This window comes from Equus quagga, chromosome 11 (assembly GCF_021613505.1).
Source record: "Equus quagga isolate Etosha38 chromosome 11, UCLA_HA_Equagga_1.0, whole genome shotgun sequence".
In the NCBI taxonomy this organism is placed as follows: Eukaryota; Metazoa; Chordata; class Mammalia; order Perissodactyla; family Equidae; genus Equus; species Equus quagga.
In genome coordinates, this window is record NC_060277.1 from 73,616,980 (window position 1) to 73,642,734 (window position 25,755).

The 25,755-nt window shown below is 35.7% G+C and overlaps 1 protein-coding gene across 2 annotated transcripts in view; it reads right to left on the reverse strand.

The window, feature by feature from the left end:
- Positions 1–1,256: 1,256 nt before the first annotated feature.
- Positions 1,257–25,755, reverse strand: part of TAOK1 (TAO kinase 1) — a 149,309-nt gene continuing 124,810 nt past the window's right edge. For both annotated transcript variants that reach the window (XM_046675834.1, XM_046675835.1), the window contains 5 exons: positions 23,629–23,832; positions 21,243–21,482; positions 17,026–17,238; positions 15,956–16,138; positions 1,257–10,634 (listed from right to left, as the gene is read on the reverse strand). In XM_046675834.1, the coding sequence (XP_046531790.1) occupies positions 10,173–10,634; positions 15,956–16,138; positions 17,026–17,238; positions 21,243–21,482; positions 23,629–23,832 (1,302 nt within the window). In that variant the 3' untranslated portion in view covers positions 1,257–10,172. The remainder of the gene's footprint in view (positions 10,635–15,955; positions 16,139–17,025; positions 17,239–21,242; positions 21,483–23,628; positions 23,833–25,755) is intronic.

Sequence of the window (25,755 nt, forward strand, 5' to 3'; positions counted from 1 at the left end):
AAGAGTTTAAGAGTTTAGTGACTCAGAGTGTCTCTGATATGTTTAGCCAACAAAAACATTTGTTTTGGGTTGTTGATATGGGATACAGGCTAGAAGCACGTGTTTTATAATATTCTCATTCCACTGTAATTTGAAGATCCCAATTGTGAGGATAAAGCAGAAGGAAGTCTTGTTTTTAAAACTCTTTTTGAGTACCTCCAAATTCAAGGGGGGATGTTGGAAATGCTGGTGATAGGAGACCTGATCTAATCTTGGCTCTGCCACATAGCTGTTTGACTACGCAAATTAAACACTACCTTAAGTGTTAGTTAATCTCAAAATAGCTCCATATCAACATTCTAGGAGTTAAAAAGCTATGTTAAAAAGTGCCATTTTTCTGACAGTCTTCAATAAGGTAGGTAATCTCAATTACACTTTTTAAAATGACACTTAAAACAATTTTCTAATAAAAAACATAAAACCCCCAGCCCATGAAAGCCCCTCTGCCAAAATTAGCCTTCTGACCAAAAAAAGTCACTTTTAGCACTGTTTATTTTTTTTGAGGAAGATTAGCCCTGAGCTAACATCTGCCACCAATCCTCCTCTTTTTGCTGAGGAAGACTGGCCCTGAGCTAACATCCATGCCCATCTTCCTCTACTTTATACATGGGACACCTACCACAGCATGGCTTGCCAAGCGGTGCCATGTCTGCACCCGGGATCTGAACTGGCGAACCCCGGGCTGCCAAAGTAGAACGTGCAAACTTAACCGCTGCGCCACCAGGCTGGCCCCTACCAGTGTCTTAAACAACACGATTGGATTAGCTATTCTGCCCCATATAGGGCTAAAATGTGATGAGTTTCAAATCTGGGAAGATAAGGCCAGAGGAAACCACTCTTTGAAGCTTTGTACAGGTCGAAGAACTGCATACATTTATGTGTCCGTGTGTGGGAGAGGCTGTAGTTATACAGACCACAATATAGGTCTCTATGAAACTTAAGAACCTGCATCAAACTGTTAGAACCTAAAGAAGAATCATCTCACACCCACAAAACAACAGGCCACTTCACTCTCTGGGCAAACAGAATTTGAGGCAATTAGTCTAGAGGGTTTACGTCTGTATCAGAGAGGTCACTCTTACCCGTCTCTTACTCATTTTTGTAACCCCAACATCAAGCACAGTGCCTGAGATTCAGTAGTAATTATCCAATAGTCATTGAATTGCAATATACTTTATGGGAATAAAATTACTTAAAAAAATTAAGCAGACACTCTGTGTACTAAAATTACTTTATTACAGTTGATTTTTTTAAACATTTCCTTTGCTATGATACAAAGGATACTTACAAACAAAATATTACATATGACCTTGTTTTCGCTCTTTATGTTCTGACAACTTGGTAACAGCTTTAAATGCACAATCTATACAATTAATACAGGTTATATATGAACTATAAGGTATGTGAACCAGAAGAATACTGACAATATACTGTACAATAAGCCTTACCAGTTAGTGCTGCGGACCATTTCTACCAAAAGGAAAATGCACATCTGTACAGTCACCTTTACCAGCTGGTGCTGACAGTGAGGGAGAGGCCTCTTCCCCATTGCAACCCTTGATAAGCCTCCACTGTGGGCATCTGTTTGGTCCGAAAATTGAGAGGACTGTGTACATTTAAAATTAGTCATTGGTAAAGTGGTAGAACATCACTTTCAACATGATAATGTCTCACCAAAAAAATCAGTCCTAGTTTTAAAAGACCACAAGTCCTTCGTCCACTACAAAAACCCTACAGGCTCAAGGGCTTTGGGAGATGAGAAGATGAAGGCTGCCAAGAAGGAGGCAAGAAACCAAGCCAAAATCTAGGTCTTGCAAAATCATCATTTTTCCCTTCACCAAAGGGAACTAGAAATGTACAAATTCATTGATGAACCTCAATGATAACATATCAGTTAGCTGATAACCCTCATTTTATCGGGACCCCTGACTTGTGGGAATAACCGAAAGAGATTGTGAATAATATATACCACTTTTAGAAAAGAACCTCTTGCTTAGTTAAAATATTCCCTTTAGCCACCAAAGCTGGTCCTGGGCTATTACAGGTGTGCATTCATCTCGCAATGGTCTACTCAGAAATGATAAGGTTACAGCTTTTTTTCTTTTCTTTTTTCTTTTTTAAATAAAAAAGCAATTGACTGAAGCATTTTTCTTTTTTTAGGTAAATAGCAAAAATAAAAATAAAAACCAACCCTGGCATTTGCACAAATAATGCAAATGTAGCGATATGGCCTTTAAGGTAAGGGGTTAGTAGAAAGGGAGAGAGAAGTGAAGAAAATCCAGAGAAAATGATGTATTAATTTTTCTTTTTAAAAATTTCTACAATACATGTGCAAAAAAATCATGCTGGTTGAGGAAAACAAAGGGACATGAGTATATAAAACTAAAAACATAAATAATATGTTTGGATGACTGGTAAAAGCAGAAACCAACCTGGGTTACAAAAAGGATTATACATTCAAGATGCTCTTAAACCCAGTGGGATAACTTATGTTAAAACTGTGTTAATAGTTACGTTAAAAATCTCAAGTTTGTTTTTAAATCTTCACAATACAAGCAAAGCTGTTTTAAAATATACACTATACATATTTCTCATAGTCTCTCCAACCTCATTAATTAATGCGCGTTAGGCTATCATTTTCATATACTAAAACAAGGGGGTTCTGAAAGCGAAATTGCTCAGAATAACCCATCCATTATTTAAATGTCTTAAGTTTTAAATGGGTTAAGAATTTTAGCAGACTTACATAAATAGGATTTAGCAACACAAGTGTTAATTTAAAAAACTCTAAAGCATTTACAAATTATCAGGTTGGAATAGTCCGGGGGAAGTTATGTGCACTATACTTTAAAATGTTATTTACATCAGACCATCGCTTTTGTAAAAACTTTCCTAAAAGATAAAAAACAAAATAAAATGAATTGGGAGAATTAATCTATTCTAACCTAGCAGAGAAGGAGCACAAAAGGAAGGTAAAAGAACAAAATGATCTCCTCAGAGAAACCCCACATATCCCTCCCCACTTGGATTCTGCCCTATGAAACTACCTGCAACTCCTAAGAGGCTCACGCATCAAGTGTCAAGATAATGGGGTAAAATACCTTGTGAGATAAATTACTGGCCTCAAGTGGACTTTTTTTTTAATTTTTATTTTTTTTTACATTTTTCCACCTTGTATCTCTGGCTTGGATTATTTTAGGACATGTGTATGTAATTAATTGGAGGGGCACTCTAAGTAGGCACAATTCCCATTAATGCAGATTAACCTAAAATGCTGTTGGGAAGAAGGGGTGGTGGTTTCTTTGATATTAGGAAATGCAAGGAAGCACATTTGGAATGGGCACCAAAAAAGAGCTGCCTGGCAACACACCAGGGGTAGCCAACATCTTAATAAACTAAGTATACTTGTCTATGGATAAAAAAAAGGGTTAGAAGGGTTCCAATACCACCCCCGCCCCCCAGTTGTTTGATATGTGCCAAATAGTCACATGGACCAGCCAGAATCTGCAAACATTAAGCAGTTACATCATTTTTTAATCACACAGTTCACTCCATGACCATGTGCAATTTATAGTAACAATAATGTTCATGCTGAGGCAAAATGTATTTGAGGGCTCAGAAAAAGCAAAATGTGCCACTGAGAGAAACCTGTTCCCATACAACTGGTCTTCATGCTTTCAAGTGGCCCTAATATACCTTTGATGCTAAGCCAAGCCATGCAAAAGCAAAGAGTACACACTTTTCATTAACACTGTATCTCACTTCTAAACTCCACTGACCTCAGAGTTGCCATAGAAACATATAACATGAGTACTGAAAACATACAAATGAGGGTTCATGGATTTTAAAAAATACATTTCCCTCGTCTATGTTCACCAGCCTTTAATACCTTAGACTACAAGGCATATCAGAGAAAGCTTAAGTGGGGATAATGACAAAGGAACATATGCAATTCTGGAAATAGGAAAAATGCTCCAAAAATGGGATCAATGTGCCAACAATAAGCATAGTTCATTTCACTTGAAAATTCAGCTAGAGAGCCCAATAAACAGTTCCAAGCCATAATGTTATCACCTGCATAATTTACATAAACATTAAAACTCTTGCACTTATAAACAAAACACACTTCTGTAAACATGGCCACTGGGGGAGGGAGGCTCCCTACCTCAATCATGATGGAGGACACGTAATCATTATATTAAATAAAATGACTTCACTTCAAAAGATTTTAAACCTGACCAATGATTAAGCTTCAATTCCCCCTGTTTAACAACATTTAAGCATTAATTCTAAAAATGTTACCTAGGATGGTTTCAGGGTTAGATGCTAGGACCACAACTGGCAATGACAGCAACTCCTCTCTAGCTGGCACAGACTTATAAACTTTAGTACAAAAACAAAAAAATACAGAAACTAGGTCAATTTGTTAGCTACATATTTACAGATAATTACATGATTTTTCACTCACAATTGCTAAAAACTATGAGCGAAAAGGAAACTGTGCAGGTTGAATTACCCGTACTTTAGGGGGAATTCTTGGGCATCAAGATACCCTTTTCATTCATTCAGAAGTCTCATCTTCTCTCCACTTTTTCATGGCAAACTACCTACAGATGTCCAGATTAGTATATCCAGTGGGCATCCTGTTTCAGAGAGGATTAACCTTTTTCTCTATTTAAAGAAGAATCTCTTGTTTATTTAAAAACAAAACAAACCCAACACAATCAAACCTGCACGCACACCCATACACACACATAAATCTCTGAAACTTCAAAAGGTCAGGATTGCTGGGAAATAGTTAACAGTGATGGTGACATAGTAAATGGCTCCCCAGTTTTAATTCTCTGCCTTTATTTTCTTTAAGGGATATCTATTTTTGGGTGGGTGGGAGGGAAGTGCAAGTTTAAGAAACCCACAACAGGCAGATAAGGTGCATACTAATTTATATATATCTTATGATCTGAAAACTACCATTAGGCCAAATGGGTTCTCTTCCTTTTTATGAGTGAAATTTTGGAAATATGAATATAAACGAGGAAAAAATTAGTCAATGTGACTTTAACAGGGGCTACCAGAGTTCAGTAGAACATATAAATGCACAATAAAGGAAGAGTCCTCAGCTTCACTTTCTTTTTCTGGACAGTGTCTAGTAAAACTTACTTCTTTACAAATTAATAGTTGTTTCCAATGTAGACCTATTGTAGTGACTTCATAAAAGTGCAGACAACATAACCAGATACACAGCAAAACAGACTTCAATCAGTAGTCCTTGCATACAAGAGGCAAGTCTGCTAAGTGTACAGCACACTCTTCATCCTTTAAGGAATCTGAGGATGGGAAATTTCCAGTTCTTAACAACTACGAGTAAGTGAGTGCCTTTTCAAAGGCACTGCTACAACCTGGTTGGGAACACTATCATGTTAGATGAGGGAAAACAAAACAGAGAATTTGTTCCTCTTTAATAATGATCTGTATTTTGCTAAGCGGCACAAAGATGACAGCCCAAGTTTTGGCTTTGTTCCTTAGTAAAGGCAGTTTTCTATCTAAGAAACAAGAACCTCTTCTTCCATCATTATAGGAGATTCATACTTTATACCTTAAATATATTATTTTCTGACTTGAATACATACTAGACACTTCACATTGTGAGCATGGGAGAAAACGCTGGACCATATAAACCTCCTAGGAAAAGATTGCTGTGTTGGGCCAAATCTCTGCTTGAACAGTAGTGGCTCAGAAGTGGTGGAAGGTGCATGAAGAAATTACTATTAGCAAGCAAGAAGAGGCAGCTACAGGGAGAAAGCCCCAGCCAATACCATATCCTTCTCTCCCAGTGGCCATTTCCTGTTGATTTTATAGTTTAGGAGAACCCAAGTTGTTTTAGCAGTAATTTCTTTCTTGGCTGTTTTGGTCTTCAGCAAAATTTATAATTATTAGTATTAATGGAGAAAAAGAGTAAGAGAATCAATGGCATCACTACTAAGAATTATGTATAGAGTGCACGTGAAGACTGTGATTTATTGATTCTTTTTATCATCTTTGCAGAGGAATCACCACTAGTGGTTCATTCCTCTCTGCATCACTTTTTATTGCATCATGACATAAACTCACAGAAACACTAACTGGTTCCTTCCCCAGCACTATTTTACTGCATTGCAACTTATGGTTCCACCTTTTACTTAACTTTCTTTCCACCCACACAAGTGCTAAGAGGGGACTAAAAAAAGAAAAGATTGCATCCAATGACCACCTTCTCATAAATATCAACCCAGCGTACTCATTCTTAAGAAACACATGCATTCTTGCCTTAACTGAGGACTGAAATAAAAAACAAAATAACAGAACCTTAAGTGCCCTGATGGAAATGTACAGTATGAGTTACATCCATCTATCTATACACACATATAGACACTCATATGTATATACAATATATACATACAAATGATAACAGCTATACCAAAAATGTGCATATTTAACACAGTTTTAAAAAGCCAGTAGATCATGGTATAATACAATTTATTTCCACTAGTGAATGGCACAAATGGAGAAATGCAAGAGGTGTTTCAAGTACAATAAAGTCATTTTTCACAGGTGAAAATAAACAGTATTATTCCAGTGTCCAACACAATGTATTCTATAAAAGTTTAAAACGCCAGACATTTAGTACTTAAAGAAGTAGAAAGGTACTAAAGCCTGCCTTATGGTCTGAAAAAGACACTCATAGAGTTCTCGATTTTTGAAAAAGGGGTGAGGAAAAATAGGTGGGAGCGGGATGGAGTGTCAATGAGTTTCTTTAGTGTACTGAATGGTGTTTACCTGATGTCTAGGCAGCTGAAAATCATGACTATGCTAAAAAGTTCAATTTACCAATAAATCCTTGACCTAGAGTACCAAGCATATTATACCTGTGGGTGTAGCTTCAAATGCAGGACTATTCATCTCTAGGCACAGAAATGACTAAAAAGAACGGCAGCTCTGAACAAAAATAATACAAACACATTTTCCAGCTAACATTATCTATATAATGAAAATACTTTCAAATACTATAATTTGGGGTTAGAGTTGACTTTAATAAGGGGAGAAAAAAATATGCGCACAAGGAAGGGAACCCAATTAGGAATAATGTTTTTCAAGGTATGAGGTTTTGCATTTTTAAAATGCTAACTAAAAAAAGGGAGACACAGTGAACACAAGAAACTTTTTACTGCCAAGCTCTGGATACCAGACATAGCATTTATGACTTTCTGATATGCTGGACAAATTTCTCACACTTTTAATTTTCTTAAACACATATATATTGAGTGAACAACAACACTGGGAAGGAGGTAGTATTAATTTGATCAAACGTTTACATTTGCACACTGATTCAGAAAGTGCCTGCTTCTTTCTTTAGGATCTCTGAAAACTTTTAAAATTTTCTGGCTACAAGCTTTACTCCTGATGTTTTCTACCACGTATGAGATTCCTCGGAAGTTAGATCTTACAAACACACACAAACCAATTAATTTGAATCATTTTTGCAAACTATATATATTTTAATTAAAATTAATTTAATGGAATAATCCAGGTATAGCCATGACCTACACGTAAAACTGATTGCCACACAATTAAATCAGATACAAAGCCCTACTGGGTGGACATTTGGAGTCAGCATTCAATCATGATTTTACAAGTACCTATGATCTACACGAACTAGGTAACTCAGTTGGACTAATTTAAGTCCACAAGTAGACTGTAACATGTACCATTGGTAGCATTTTGGATTTTAAAGAGTTTTGTATGCAAAACTGATCTGCTTCCCTATTCCATTCCTCCAGTAGTACAGAGGGGCAAGATCTAATAAAAAATTTTTAAAGATATCAAATTCCATTATATTTTTTGACATTTTATTAATTCTAAAGCTCTCTCCTATCATTTTCCTCCATATAGGTACATATGTCAATTTGTTTGAAATATTGTATAATATTTGAGTGCAAAAAAGATACTGAGAAAATTAAAAGCCCACTTTATTAGATATGACAAGTGTATGTCATATTCACCTAAAAACTGGTGATCTTGAGCATAGTCAACAGGACAATGTTCCAGAGTGCCACCTGAGCCACCACCTAAAATTGTGTGTGAATTCTACTCTGACCTTGGTTTTAAAAGTATTTACATTAAAAATTAATTTTTCTTCTAGTTACCTTTAAATGAAGGCCAGAAACTTCTAAAGGGGCGGATTCGTGGAGGTTGGACTGACATACCTGGGGGAGACTTAAATTCGGTTGAGAAAACCAAGATTTCAACAGCGGTAGATTCCTGTCAGGTCATTAGTCTGGTCTAGGTGAGTATCATTGAGAGGGACCTACAGACTTCTACCTTGGAGCCCTGTGACTATACGAAAAGCAGGATCCAGAGCTAGCAGCAAGGGTTCTTCAAGACAACTGGGGAGGGAGCAGGACAATAACTTGTAAGAAACTCTGATCTGTCACTGGAAAAGGACATTTTTTTCTTCAAGTCATACTCACAGGTCCCTATCCACCTTCAACTGAATTTCCACACTGGCAGTGGAATACCAAGTAACATCTGACTTTCAGCATTGGGTTGATCCTTCATTGCAAAACAAAACAAAACATGCCCCTCTCTAGGGAAAAAAAGTCAGCTTTTGTCAAGAGATTCCCTGACCACTATAACTTACTTTACTTTTTTTTTTTAATTTGCCAAACTTGCTAGTTCCTTTTCAGTAGTACTTTAGCACTGAGGCTAGAGACTTCTAGAAGTGGTGTTTACTATTGTGTGATGTTAACATGATGCCAATGGTCACTAAGTCTCAAGGAACTAGAAGTTTGTAAAGTATTGCAGCAACAAAAACAGCAATTAAAAAAAAGAAAAAAAGAGGACCTGCACATGCAGCAAAATCTACAGTGGTGATGAGGAATAGTCAGCAGCTGGTTACGTCATTGGCTCAGTGACTCCTGGTTCACTATGGCAACTAAACACTTAAATAACAATTGGCTATTCTACTTGTAAACAGGGAATCCCATAAGCCAAAAGGGGGTAATCAAATTATGTCTATGTAGTGTAATAAGAATTCCAATAGAGGGCAGTTTGCAAATATGGCATCCATCATTCAAATACCTCTGGCATTTGATTTGTATGTCTTTGTTTTTGTACAAACAAAGTAAAAGTACTGTTTGGGGTCCTGGGAGTTACAGAGCTTAGCTAGGATGAGATATCACAGTATAAGCAACAAAATGTCAGGATATATAGGCTTCATCTCCTCACCCTGCTGCTGAACATACCCATCATATGAACTTTCAGGGACCTCTCTCACCCTTCTGGTCTTCCCCTTTGAGGGCTTATAGGTTCACTGATGCAATTCCCGGACAACTTGTGATCTCCTTAAGCACCTCCATCTCACCATGCCACAAAGAAGGCACAATTGAAAGGTTAAAAAAAAAAAAAAAAAAAATCACTGACAAACCTATGCAGCATTCAGAAAAAGAACTAAGTTGTTTTCTACTTTCTGAAAAGTCAATACAACCCTTTAGTGTTCATGGAATTCCGCTTTCTTTTTTACTCCAAATGAGGCTGAGAAGTCAGAGCAATTTAATAAAGAAAATACATTGGTGAGGGGATACAGGTATGTTTCCATAATAACTTGTTTCAGCATATACTGCCTGCTGTGAGTGGCTCATAAGAATTTGGGGGTATGGAGAAAGGCTTTAGATCTTTTCACAAACTTCGTAGGATATAGTTGCCCAAAAGTGATGACTCAAGCCACTTTGCTGCATTCATTTTTTGCAGTGTTCAGAAAATACCCCCTATCTAGCCAATTTCTTTTTACCATATGCATGATATATGTGTGTGCGTGTTGTGTGTGTGTAAAGACACACACAGACACACACATATCAATTCCCCTTTTCAAAATTTCTCCAAAAGGTTAAAAAACAAAACAAAACCCGGCAGCCAAATTCTATGACACCCCAATTAGTAAACACAAAACAGAACGCTTTACAAAAATGAATAAAATATACCATATGCACTCAGCTTCCACACTGTAGTACCCAAGTGAGGAGGCTGCTGTGACGATGTCTGTAGGCAGTTTCTTTTGGCAGACAGCTCCAGCGGAATTGCCACTCTCAATTATTAAGTTATGTATAAGACATGTGTGACCCATTGGATATTTGTGAAGTGACACTCGTGCTTCTGCTCATGCCCTGCTCCGTCCGTCCCCCAGAAGCTGTCCGCCTCAGAGCCTGAGGGCTATTGCGGACTCCCATACTGCTACCTCGAGGTACCCCTTGCATTGGCCCTGAGGGGTGACCCCATGGCTGGGGTCCACCTTGCATTGGATGGCCCCAAGCTTGTGGTGGGCCACCCATGGGATGACCCCAGTGAGGTCCTGGACCCCCAGTAGGATTGTGAGACCAACCAGAAGCTCCCGGGTAGCTGTGGCTGAATGCCTCAGGGGAGAGATTAGAAAGGACCATGTTACTAAAACCTAGTCTCATGCTTTCAGAGTCAAAAGCTTCAATTTCTCTGGCTTGACGCTCCAGCAGGCTTCGTATTCGTTCTGTGCGTTCATTCTGCAAAGCCAACATCTCTTCTTCAATCTGTTGGGAGTTGGGGAAGGGAAGCAAAAATAAGTTGATTTATTTTTAAATTTCTATAAACTAAGGAGGCAATAATTACTCAGCTTTGAAGTAAATCATAAAGTTCACTCTGGCTATTTTATGGATGTACATTTAAACATCAAAGAGATGTACAAAAGAATCATACATAATTTATATTTTTTAAATGTGTGAAATCAAATCTTAAAAGCAAAGGTAATAACCTCTATTTAAATCAAGGCAATCATCATCAATGGCTACTAAATCCATTAGGAGAAAAGTTGAATGAGAAAGAAAATGGGTGAGGGCAAACCAGCCTTATCAGACATACCATAATGTCACTCTAATAAAATAAATATGGTATTGGTGCAGGAATAGACAATTAGTGAAACAGAAAAAGAATGAAGATCTCAGTTTGTAAGGTTTTAATGCAGGACAAAAGCAGCAATTAATTCAATGGGAAAAAGATGGATTTTTAAAGAAATAACACACACACAACTGGCCAACCATCTGGAAGGAAATAAAAATGGAACCCCATCTTATACCATATTCTAGATGGACCAAAGCCTTAAGTAAAAAACAAACAAAAACTATAAAGTTTTCATTGAAAAGTTAGGAGACTTTATTTAGTGGTTGGGTAGCCATCATAATCAGTTCTGGAAAACTGGAAGGTATTACAAATAAATATAGTTGATTGTACATAAATTATTTGTAATATAAGAAAATACATTATAAATAAAGACAATAGACAATGAAAACAAAAGTTGATGGAGAACTTTTTTATGAATGATCAGATTGAAAATATCTGAACCTGCTGATCAATATTAATATCACTTAAAAGTGGGACAATTTGACATTATATATCTCTTGATGTGATGCAAAAGAAAATACACAGTAACCCTTATGAAAATTCCTTGCAAAAATTTTTTAAAATAAAAGAAAAAATTAAATCTAAATATAATCATGCCTCTAGATCTAATTACCAGTTTATAGGAAATATGAAATAAAAGAGAGAGGAATACATTAAAAGACACCATGAAGATGCAGTGAGCCAAATCCAGAATGTGAGAATTCCTACAGGGCAAATGATCCAACACACAATTTTTAAAAAAGGGGCAGGAGAGGGGAAGGGCAAGGAGGAGGGCCTATTACAGACTAAAAGACTTAAAAGGCAATTAACCAAATCTAATGTCTGGACCTTGTTTGGGCCCCAATCCAAATGAGCCAACTTTTTAAAGAAGACATTTTTGAGATAAAAGGGGAAATTTAGGCATGGGCTGAGTATTAGATAATATTAAACATTTATTATTCATTTTGTTAGACATCACGATGGAATTATAGTCGTGCTAAAGTAAAAAATTTACATTTAGGAGTGAAATGATGTTATACTGGGATTTGCTTCAAATCCCAATCAAATCAAAAATACTCCAGATACTCTCTCCTACCTCCTGCTCCCCCCAAAAGCTGTGTGTGTGGAGTGGAAGAATCAGTAAGAAAAAATTAGCAAAATATTGATAACTGTTGAAGTTGGGTGATGAGTACTTGGGGATTTCATGCACTAATTCTTCCTATTTTGCGTATGTTTGAAAGTTTCCATGATAAAAAGTTTTTAAAAAGTAGGAAATAAAGAGAACTTATAAAGGAGCATTAAAATAATCAGGTTTCAAGATGTTTAAGGACTTAAGCCAGTAGTCATTGCTCTTTGCAGAAATCTAGCTCAACAAATACATTTAGTTTTTATGCATCAAGTTTTTAAAGTGGCCTTTAAAAAAATACACAGTTTAGCATGCAAAACATGCAAATAAAAAATTGCAGCAGAATCTGATAAGACGTTATAAAAGATTTATAAGGTTGTAGCAGAAAAACAAAGGGATGGAGTTATTCACTCTATAGGGGAGGGAGATTAGGGCAAAGAAGCCTTCTCAGAGGTGGCAGAGACAGGATTCTGAAGGAAGACAAGAGGAGGGAAAGATATTTTCAGCAGAGGGAATGTGCAAAGGCATGGAAAAATGACAAAATAAGTGTTTGGGGAATTACAAATAAGCCAGAATGGACTCCAGTAAGAAGAGTTTGAAAATTATTGAAAGTTTTAAGTACTAATCTGTTACAGCGGTTTAGAGAGGGCATTTCATATGAAGACTGAAGGAGAACTCAGACATAGATGCTTCTTCTGAGGGAAGGACATCAAATTGTTAACTGTGGTGATTTCTGAGTGGTGGGATTAAAGACATTTCAATTTCTATTTATGTTTCTCTATATTTGCCAAGTTTTAAAAAAATGATGGTGTTTTTGTAAAATAATTTTCCCACTCTTTTAATATCTATATATAAAATACCTAATTCACATAAAATTACATTTACATATCTCTAAAGATTCAAAGAACTTCAAATTTTTTAAATATTTTATACTTAAAATTTCAAACTTCATTCATTAAAAGCATTTATTTTAATTTGAGGGATCTAATAAATGATGGGAATGTGCTGAGCATAAAATGGATCTGCATGCCTTGTATATTAGCTAAAGTAAACTCACGATAAAAATATTAAACAAATTAACGCTTATCAACTTTTTATCTAGTAAGTATTGCCTCAATTTTGTTTGCTGATTAGTTTTGTGATTTAAGAAACTCAGAACATTTTTTTTGTTTTAAAGATTTTATTTTTTTTCCTTTTTCTCCCCAAAGTCCCCCAGTACATAGTTGTATATTCTTTGTTGTGGGTCCTTCTAGTTGTGGCATGTGGGGCACTGCCTCAGCGTGGTTTGATGAGCAGTGCCATGTCCGCACCCAGGATTCGAACCAACGAAACACTGGGCCGCCTGCAGCAGAGCGCGTAAACTTAACCACTCGGCCACGGGGCCAGCCCCAGAACATTTTTGAATTAAATAAAAATAAAAACTAAGATTTGTGCTAGATTACATTAATCCCCCATTTCTTTTAAAACCTGTTATTACTGCAAATTCGAAACGCAGTCTCACTGAGTAGATAAGAGTTACCATAATTAAGACTTTTGAGAGGCTCTCTCAACCTACCTTCTTTGAAATCAAATGTAATATTTTTGTGGGGATATTTTCAGTTCCACAAAGAAAGGTCCTGTAAGGTGTTCCAATTGCCAATTCTAAGTTAAAAACTACCAACCATGTTGTTGGTATTGAGTGAAATATTGAGAGAAAATTAAATGAAATGATAAAACAAAACAAGTCCATTTATGCTGTGGAAATACTGCATGCATGTATGAAATTTGCATGGAATTTAACATTTATAGTTATATTGTCATCTTGCTGAAATTTTAATGTAAATGAAGTATGAGAAAAGTTGTCATAAGACTTCATGTGAGTCAAGTGAGGCTTACTTGGTTGGTGTCTCAACCTAAAGGAACAATTCTTGGTTCATTTGGAGGCTTAAAGCAATCTTCAAACAGAATTATTCATCTAGAAACAACTAACATTCACTCTGGTTCCACCTCTATTTTCAGATGACTATTTCTTATCTGTACAACCAGTACACACAAAGTGCAGAAAATACAGCTGTTATGATTTTTCAAAGTTTTTATAAAGAGGATACATGGCCTTGGTAGTTGTCAACTGACCCCTAACTGCTTTACAGTCATGTACTTCACTTAAAATGTAAGCATTAGTCCTAAAAATCAAGTAGCAACTCAAAGCACTATAGATTTATCATCCTATTGTTCTTTTATTATTTTTAATACTAAATAATCTTATGTATGTTTTTTCTATATTTTGGATTTCTTTTCCTTAGAGAAAATTCTCAAAGTCTTAGCTCAATATATACTTCCAAATTGCTTTCCAAAATGCATTAACAATGTATGAGAATGCCACTGCACCCTCACCAATGGGTACCAGTTTTATGCTCACATTTTCCTAGGCTTTGTAGAACACATAGACTTTGGTTCCTAAATAGTCATGCACCACATAACAACATCTTAGTCAACAATGGACCACATCTAAGATGGTGGTCCCATAAGATCAGTACCATATAGCCCATGTAGTAGGCTATACCATCTAGGTTTGTGTAAGTACACTCTATGATGCTCAGACAATGACAGGATCACCTAAGGATGCATTTCTCAGAATGTATCCCCATTATTAAGTGGCACACGACTGTACTGAAATAAGACAATATCTAATATTAATTAGCATTGTTTAACTCGGAACCACTAGGTGGAGCTAAAAATACAAATATACTTGAATAGTACCAATATTTCTCTCACAACACTATTCCTGAAACACTATAGAGAGCTTTCCTTTTAGTGATAATTTTGAAGCATAAGACACAGAACTTTAGATTGAATTTTAAATATGGAAGTTGGAATCAGACATGAAATCTATACATGGGACAAACTAGATTTTTCTCAAAATTTATATGTTTCTATCTTTCCCATCTTGAATGAGAACATAATTGAGGTAATTTTTAGAGGCAAGTACCTTTCAAAGAAGTCAGTAATAAATTCAGCTGTGTCAGAGACATAGTAACATTATTTAGGAGGGCTTTTAAAGAGTATATTTTTTAATTTAATAAGGCATTCTATTTTCATCATAAAAACTACAGGAAATAGAGAAAAATCTATGGGCCAACAGTCCAGAAACAATGACAACTTTTAACAGGTAATACCATTAGGCAAGTATTATCTTATAATGGAACAATGGACCTAAGACTATACTAGCTGTTGAGAACTTATGGCTTAGGAATTCTGGAACATAGTTCTGAATTCTGGATACAACTGATACTCTACTACTTTTCACAATAAATGCCTTTCCTCTCCTTCTCTCAAAATCTTCTGCCTACCACCCTTTCATCAAAACACACACACACACACACACACACACACACACAGAGCTTTAGTGCCTTGAAGGATGGAAATGAATTTGGGGGTCCTAGCTCTATTCTTTAATATGTCTATCAAAGAATAAGCAAAAAAAAAAAAAAAAAAAAGAATAAGATACATCCAGAAGTAACATTTTCTCCAATCTCCTTAGGTTGAGCTTAGGTACATAAAAGAAGTGAGGAACATGGAGCCAGAGCTACTCTCTCACAATTCAACTGTCTTTGCATAACCCCATATCCTTCCTCTAGCAATTACTGCTTTTTTATATTCCCTTGATGTTTAGAACTCATTAATTATAAAGTTCATTATTGAATCAATAATTTTAAAGAAAAAGAAAAACACTACCAAAACTAGAATTTAAGGAAATAGGGTACTGTGGAAACAATCTCATGCCAGCTCTGTCGATATAAAAACATATTTACAAAATGCTTCTGATGAAAGCAAATACTAGCACAATTACCTTCCTTCTATTACTTATACCTTTTGTTCTAAGAGTGCCCTGCGGAGGGAGACCCTCTGTTCAAGCTCCCGAAGCTCCCGATCATGTTGTGCCTCGGCTTGCATCTTGATTTTGCTCTGATATGCATTCAACAGCTCCAGTTCCTGCTGCAGCTGCATCTTCAAAACTTGGCACTCTGCTTCCTGTGCTTCATCCAAACGCAGCTGAAAGGAAGAGAACAGATATATCCTACTGTGAGCTATCTATTCATACCTATGGGAAGGAGGAGGTGTGAGAGAAGAGAGACTATTCTTTTGTAGGATAAACAACTGTTCTCTTTTGTATCTTGGAAGTAAACATATCCAAAAAAGGAAGGCACAGTATAACCAATGATGGTATTATGAAGATAACACTATCATAAGCTATTTGGATGATGCCTAAATAATCATATTTTTCTTAAGAAAAATCCAGAATCTGATTAGGTGATATAAGACTCCGAACCTCTTCTCTCCAATGGAAATAATTACAGAAAAGGCCAGCAAACTACAGCCTATGGGCCAAATCTGGGCAGCTGTCTGGTTTTTTTTTTTAATAGCCCTTTAGTTAAAAATGGTTTTTACATTTTGAAATGATTACATTTTAAATGGCTATATAAGGACCCACATAATATCCTCAATTTTGCCTCCTGGACCACAAAGCCTAAAATATTTACTATCTGGCCCTTTAAGAAAAAGTTTGCCAAACTTATTTAGAAAATATTTTGTATTTGTACTCAAATGTGACCATTTGGATTCCCAATACAGTAGTACTTTTTTCCCACTGCTTATTAACAAAGCTGCTACTCTAATCTTCATAACCTAATGGGATATGTGGTAACACCTGAGAGGCGCTGGTGGAGAGCCTATTTAGAACCTCATGTCTAAAACGTATCAATATGAATTCTATATACATCATGCCTGCTTCGAGAGCAGGAAGAATATGGACCACCACTATTTCCCAAGCTGCAGAAAAGCTATAATTTCCAATTAAGTGTTTTAATTGTTGGGATTTCACTTAGGTAGTGGAAGGAAAGGGGCACTAAATTTGTTTTGCCTAAATAAAACAAACTCACGGCTTGTGTGGAGAGCATTTCATTAATGCTGTGATCATACTGCTCAGCCAAGATGGCTAACTTCCGGGTCTGCTCCTCCTTGAGCCGTTTCAAAACAGCTTTGTGCTCACTCTTTGGTGTAGTCTCCAGTAGGTGATTTCTTAATGCTTTGTACTGTCGGGTTTGGATTTTGCAGGTGTCCTGAAATTGCTTTTTTATTTGGAGTTCTTTAGACTGGGAAGAAAAAAAATAGATGTATAACTATTAACATATGGCATTTGGTATACCTTATGCTTACAGGAAAATAAAGGCTACTAGGAGAAAGGGAGAAGAAAAACAAAAAGGTCAAATCATAAGGTTGTAGCTACTTTTGCACTTGGCTATTGGGCCAAACCATTGGATTCTATGCACTTTTATAATAAAAATTCTAATTTAAAACATTAGAATATCAAGAACCTCCTATATCACAGGACTTCAAGCAATACTCATTATTTTGCTAGTAAATTTAGTGACGAGTAAATATTAAAATTTGCCTTGATTACTGTGTATATTGATGACAGAAAATTAAGTTTCTTCTCGTGCATTAAGTGTAGTAGATATAAACGCACGTTATTGACCAGACAATATTTGATCAGATCTCGGAGGCAGAAAATAAGCATATGTACTCTATTCCTTATCTGAGACACTTTGCTTCACTTTCTTTTAATGACCATCTAAAGTCTAACTACATAGTCTATGACCCTATAAAAGTAGGGTATTAGTAACTGTTATTACGATTGTCTTTTCCTTAAGGAAATAAAACTAGGTAGAAACATACTTAGTAATGGCTTACTCTTTAACACCAAAACAAACAAAAACTTGAAAGTCAATCAAGTTAACTAATCTTTCAAAGGTCAAACAAGAGTTATGGGGCAAGGGAGGGGACAAGCCTTCTTGGGATGATAATAACAAACATAAACTACAATATTTCTGAGATAAAATAATTTGAGTTCAGAGACAGAGGCATTTTGGCTTTAGTTTTCAGTTAATCACAAGTTAGGTATTCTATGAATTCAGCTTTCACTAAATTTAATAAGATGAGATATATTTCTATAAGGTATATTGATCAAGCCCACAAGTGAGAATATATTCATTTACTACACTAAGGCAGACACAGAGCTGAAATTATTTTACCTTAATATAAATAGTGCCAGATATTAATTAGTTGACTGATTCAGTGTGTAAGAAATATATATATGACCAAAGCAGCACACTTGCCAAGGAAGAAGTTGTTCACCTCCCCTGCCACACTACATCATCAAATATACCCTTTTCATATTTTACACCAACCGAGGCACTAGGTCATAGTCATATACCTTTATTCTGTGAAGGGTCAAGAAATGTTTAGCTAGAAAGAGAAACTCTCGGTTTACCTATGCTTAGTAGCACCACTCTTAAATATTATCCTTGGTTAACAAAATTCTTCTAAGTTAGCCAGGAAAGAAACAATGAAATTTAGATATTCCTTCTGCCTCTGTATAACAGTCACTATTCTTTCATACGTTTTTATTTTTAAAATATTGTACCAAGAAAACTGTAATCATTCCATATCATTAGCCTAATGAGAAAAAAGAAGTTGAAAAAAATTTTTTCCACTTACTGATTTTTTTCCCCAATTTTACCGAAAAATAATTCACATACATCACTGTTTCAGGTGTACAGCACGATGGTATGATTTGCTTCTACGGTAAAATCATTACCACAATAGGTTTGGCTAACATCCATCTCCTCATATAGAAAAATTTTTCTTCAATAAGAAGAGTAATATTTATGCCAAGAATAAACTATATCCCTCAATATTTGACTCAAATGAGTCAAGATGAATGTAAGTTACAGTTGTTTCTACTCATTTCACACTGACAAGGCATCATCTGGATGGCAGATGAAGAAACAGGTTTTTGTTTACCCAATCCATCCCACAGAAATGGTACCCAAACCCCCACAAATCCTAGTCAACTCACGTAAGTGCTCAAACTTAAGCCTTCATACCCCTTTAAAGTCTTGGAGAAAGATGCAAGAGGCAACTATTACTCAGGTAAATAAAAATGGGATGACTTGGTGTTAAAATCTAGTCTGTTTTGTTCAAATTGAGCAAAGTAGGTAGATATATATAACTAAGAAGAACATGGTGATTTTCTTTTCTACTAAAGTAACAGAATAATTTCCTTTATGGAAAATCTTGAGTTCATTTGTCATCAGAAGGAGGCATTTTATTAAAAGTCCGACCATTTGTGAAACATTATTTTTCTCCTCACTTTTTGTACAGTATCTGTGAAAATAAGACTAGTGTTTACAAGCTTTCAAACTGAAAAGGCTCCAACAACAGGAAATAGAAAGAAAGGGTTCAACATCAAACAACAATCTATCTCAAGCCCCAGAGAAGTGCAGTATGTCAGATTCATGGCATGATTATAGAAAACTAACAAGCTTTCATTTGGCTTACTTCTAGGTGCTGCTGAATTTAAAACCATAATTAATTTCACAGACATGTTTTCAAAATCTTTTGGTGGGAAACTGTCTATTCTATAGCCAGAAGAGTATATAGCTTACCACTCCAAAGACAAAATAAATCAGAGAAATCATTATGAGTTCAAATTTTTCTAAGCAATGACTAAAAGGTTATCTGGGTAGTCAACATAAGCTACTCTGTAAGTGATGTTAATAAGCTGTTTTGAAGGTAGAGCAAAGTGAAATTTTACTCAGGTTCACAAGGAAAGGGTAAAAGATCTTAACTTTGCTTCCTGTTCAGGACATTTGTTTGAACGGAGTGTGTAGTAATTGGGGATACCATAAGGTGTAGTGTAGCTTCTAGATTTTGACGCAGGTTACCTCTATGAATGAATTTCACTTCACTCCAGAACAGTTATTCAGGTAAGACCAAGAACAGTTTCACAGTTTATCATCAAATAGTTTTAAAAGGGAGGCAGGTTTTAAAAAGAAAATACTGTGGGGCTGGCCTGGTGGCATAGTTATTAAGCTCGTGCACTCCGCTTCAGTGGCCCAGAGTTCACAGGTCTAGATCCCAGGCGTGGACCTATGCACTGCTCATCAAGCCATGCAGTGGCAGTGTCCCACATACAAAATAGAGGAAGATTGTCACATATGTTAGCTCAGAGCCAATCTTCTTCACCAGGAAAAAAAAAAAAGAAAGAAAGAAAGAAAGAAAAAAAAGAAAATACTGTGGGATCTGGGCCTTATTGGATATAAACAAAAGTTTAAAATGTGGAGAAATGTATGGATTAAACGAGCAACTACTATGGATGACTATATAGTGGGTGGTTTTGTTTTTCTTTATTAAGATTCATGTGATTATACTCCTTCAATCTTTTACAAGTTATAAAATTTGAAAATTTCTTGGAATTGTTAACTCTGGTTGACTGTGGTGGAGGGCTGGAACAGGAAGCTGGAGGGACAAGGGAGAGAGGGAAACCTTTAACTTTATAATATACTTTGGCATCTTTCAAATTTTATAACGTGAATAAATTCCTCTATTCAAAACAAATACAAAATTTAAAGTCCTTTGTTATTATATACCACCAACACTTGTCTTCCCTTATTTGTTTGAGGGAGGGCATGTAACAACTTGCTCCACTCTCATGTGTTAATTGGAAAAATACATATCCCAACTACCTATGCCATGGTCTTACCTACACTACCGAGCACACAAGGGAGATAAGCAGAATGGGAGTAACACTGTGATGATTCCACTATTGCTCTTAGGATTAGTCTAGACAATGAAGGGAGGGAGGTAAAAAGACATTTTTCAATCACTGGATTCTGTAATTATTAAGAACTTACTGTCTTTTTTGGATATAAAATACATTTAGAGCAAATAAGATTCCAAAACTGTATTATTTAGAACAACAGAGAGAAGCCAACTGGTTAGTATGTAGACATGCAGACTATAATATTAGCATAGGATATGTGGGTACATTTAAAATTAAGAATTTTGATTCTTACTTATGGCAATTCCCACAGTTAAAAGTTTTGGCCATTTTCTGGTGTTCTGCTGAGAAATAGATAAGCAAAAGTCTGTAGCTACAGACACTCCACATTAAAACTAACCAAACATCTTAAAACGAAAAAAAAAAAAGTTTATTCAATTTCTTTATGACAGACAGCTGTCTTAGATTTTTACTGTTTATGTGGATGCCTTTTATCCCTTTTCCCCTTTGTCGAGAAGCTTAAGCTAAAGATACCTTCAGGCTCTTAGGCTGTTGTCGAACCTCCATGACATGCTTCCGCCTTAGTTCTCGTTCTCTTCGCTTATTATATTCCAGCTGGTTAGTGAGCTCAGTTTGATGCTGCAACCTGATCAACTCACATCGCATCTTCTGAATTGTGTTGAGGTGGCGGAACTCCAGTTCTTGCATGGATTCATGCTGTCGCAGTAGCATGGCATGCTCTAAATCCTTTTGCGTCTGCCTTTTATTTAACTCCTAATCCATAACATGAAAGACAAAGGTATAATTTGCTGCTGTACATTGCCAGGAAAAAAGAATCCTAAGAAATATAATACCCAGGAAACAGATATAATCCTCTGATTCAATGGTTGTATAATAAAAATTAGAGTTTTATGACTTTTAATCATAAATGGGTAGTAAATGGGCAATTACTAGCACAAATTTCCTTATCCTCTTCATTTACTATTCGTTAATACTATTTTATGTAATAAGTTTAAGATATACCAAATCTGTCTCAAAAGGCTTAATGTCCTTCCTTCTTTTATTTATTGCTTCCTAGTCTTGTATTTGAAGAGGGCTCCTAAGTTATCCTTTGAATTTCTTCAGAGTAGACTATTTAATTCTATTACATGCAGTAAACCTAGTATAGTGCAGTGGTTGGACTCTAGAGCTAGGCTGCCTGTATTCTAAATCCTGGCTCTGCTACTTATGAGCAGTACATTCTTGGGTTATTTAAACTCTCTGTGCTTCAGTTGCATCACTTCTCAAATGGAGATAATAATACAGCTATTTTATAGATTTAATGTGAGGATAAAATGAGTTCATAAATGGAAAGTTCTCAGAATAATACCTAGCACATGATATTCACTATATGTTCTTATTCTTTCTTTCAGATTAAAAAAGAACAAGTGTACAATACACACACACACAATGCAGAAGTCAAACTTGCCCCCTTTGGCTCTGCAAACCCCTTCTCCAGAGGCCAATTGTTTGGTGCAAATGCTTCCCAACCTTCCCCATGCTTACTGCGACACATGTAGTATACAAAAACATACAGTTTTAAAAACTGAATAACAATATACATTACAGGAATGTAATGTGCTTTCTTCATCTAACGATATAATGGACATATACCCAGATCAGTACATATAGATTTTTTTTTGAAGTTGCATAGTAAGCTTCTCCTCTGCAGTATCATAATTTTTCAATTTTTTGCTTTATAAACAAATTTTCAATAAATATCTACGCATGATGATCATATAATCATGTCATCATTTCTTTAGGATAGAGTTCTAGAAGTCAATTTGATTGGCAGAAGCATACGTGCATATTAAATTTTAAAAGCTACTGTTGAATTATGCTCCAAAAGGGCAGCATCAATTTGTACTCTTACCAACACTGCTCATTGCTCCATGTCACTACCAGGACTCGATGTTATCAATCTTTTAAACTGCTCTTATCAAATTAATGCAACTGTTTTAATTTTAATTTCTTTAATTATTATAGAATTTGCACAATTATGCTATATTTGAAACTCATCTTAAGTGACTCTTAGAAGTAAATTTATCTATGCTCACAGGTATCCCTGATAATGACAACAATTGTTTTCATTGGCATAAGAGTTTCTACATTCATCCAATTAATAACTACACGATTATAGAAATGTGTTAGGGGCCGGCCCTGTGGCTGGGTGGTTAAGTTTGCGAGCTCTGCTTTGGCGGCCTGGGGTTTTGCCGGTTCGAATCCTGGGCGCAGACATGGCACTGCTCATCAAGCCATGATGAGGTGGCATCCCACATGCCACAGCTAGAAGGACCCACAAATAAAAAAATATACACAATTATGTACTGGGGGGCTTTGGGGAGAAAAAGGAAAAATAAAATCTTAAAAAAAAAAGAAATGTGTTAAATGGTAACACACTTCATGACACCTATTTCAGATCAAAAGGTATATATTATCCAATCAATTTTCTTAAATTTAAAAATGAATACTTCTTTCATTCATGAATTTAGTATTTATTAAATATTAAATATTTATTTAATAAATATTTATTGAATGCCTACTATGGGCCAGACACTAGATATAAAGGCCTGAACAAAATCTGTGACTTCATATCGTTTCCATTCTAGTGGGGGAGAGAGACTTCCCCAAAAAAACTGTGTGAGTTTAACAGAGAGAAGTGTAAAGAAGAATGTGTGAAGAAGGGAGAAGGATTTGGTGATCAGGGAAGGCATTTCTGAGAAAGTGACATTTGAGGAGAGACATGAAGGAAAGCAAGCCGCGTAGATATCTGGGGAAGAAGGATTTAGGCAAAAGGAAGTACAATGGCAAAGGCCCTGATGCTAGGATGTGACAGACACATTTTCAAGAAAGGTTCTGATTTCACATCACTCATACATACCTCCCTGACGAGGTCCTGCTCCAAGTTATGGCGCCCAAGTAACATTCTTCTCTTGAAGCGACGGCATTCTAGCTCTAGGTATTGTCTCTGACGTCGAAGAAGATTAGCCTCCTCTTCTGCTTGGAAATGCTGTATATTCTCCTTCTGCTTTGAAAGCCACTCCTGTTTTTCTTTTTTTGGGGTGCTCTGATTTTCATTCAGCTCCTGACGACACAGAAAACAACTCAGTTCAAAATACATAAAAATTAACTACATGAATATACCATTTGTTATCTATTAAATTTAATAAAAGTACTTAATTTGTGTCCTCTCTAATGCTCAGGCAGGGCAATGACTTTAAGGAGGTAGGTAATATTTTCCTTTTTCTTGAGTTACCCATGAAGTAGGACAGGAAAAGGGAAAAGCACACTAGAAAACATGCATACCTTTTAGCTTTGCATAGCTATATTTATGATGGTGCCTAGCTGCAAAAGCACACAATGATTGGTAAATAAAACACATCTTTCTTTAAATCCTTCCCAAGACAGAAGGCAGTGCTTTCAGGTTGACATCATATGTGAATTAAAATCAGGGTTAAAATACAGTTATGTCTCACTTCTTGGTTTTCAACATTCTAAATACTAAGTTTTTGGCAAAATTACAGATGGACTCAATATGAAAGAATTGGAAATTAAATGTAAAATCAACAAAACCATGGGAGAATAGAGACCTTCTTTATGAATGGTACTTAATCTTCAGCATTAATAATCACTGAACAAATAAAAACCAATGCTTTTCTACAGCATTTTAAATATCATCTCACAAACTACCTACATGAAAATGCATTTATATTGGGCAAGATGAGAACATTGATGATATACTCAATGAGGCAAACCCTAGGATGCTAATTAATACTAGTATATTTTCAACCTAAAAAGCATCAACACTGAACAGAATATAAATAAGCCATCTTTTCTAGGTATAAGATGACTTTTCAGAGACTACTATCCTTATGGTTCTTCCTCTATTATTCAAGAAGGAAACCAATTCTTTATAACTTTAGTCCACAAAATATTCAAACATATAAAAATAAAAAGCACACAAATTAGTAGTTCTCACCTTAAGGGTGTACGTGTACACACACTATGGGAAGAGAGAGGGATAACACAGGTACATACATAGAGAATCACGCGGGTATCTTTTTCAAAATCTTCTGCCATGGAACTTCCTCACCAAGACTCTATTATGTCCCTTCCTCTATACTGAGAATCATTATTCTAAATGAACACACGCACACATACACACACAAATCTGGCTTCTAAAAGAAGATGAATTTATTAGTTGGACTACAAATTATATGCCTAAAGGATTATCTAAACCAATACATCCATAAAACTAAAATCTTATTTCACTAGGAAATGGAACTATAGAACTGCATTTTGTTGGATATTTATTTACAGTTGGAATCTTATTAACAATCTTTTCAAACCCAACGTTCCAGTGTAGAGTCTGGCTTTGTATTACAGTCATGGGAATCCACTGCAGGTTACACCCTTTAGAGTTGGAAAAATCTTATCAATGAAGCTCACTTGGCAGGGTATATATAGCAATCTCTGTGCCACCAATAGGTCCATTATAGGACTTACATATCTGATTATAAGGCAAATTCTTACACATACTAAAGCATTAATATCAAAGAGATTACTGTTATTTTATCAAGATCAATTAATTTACCAGTGTGCTAATAATTAATTACATGGATTAAAAACTTCAATCAGTCTGTAAGAGGGGATATAAACTGAAAAATAATCAGTATGTTCTCCTACTACAGAAAATGTGATGAGCAAATATGCCTCTTAGCCTTACTCTATGTTAAAAGCGGAATAACAACATATTATTGTAATCTTCTGAGTCAAAAGTAAGAAGGTATGGCTCACTTTTAAAGAAAGAAATGCATGGCTTTTTTTCACAGCTCAAATATTTTTATTTCTAGTGAGTCAGTTACTTAACAAGTGCATAGAAAAGCTATTATAAATAAAATAATTTATATTTATATACTTTTTAGATCCTGCTTAAATGAGGATCTCAGTCCACTGAAGAGTCATTGATCTCAGTCCACCGAAGAGTAACTGATTATCATCAACGTCT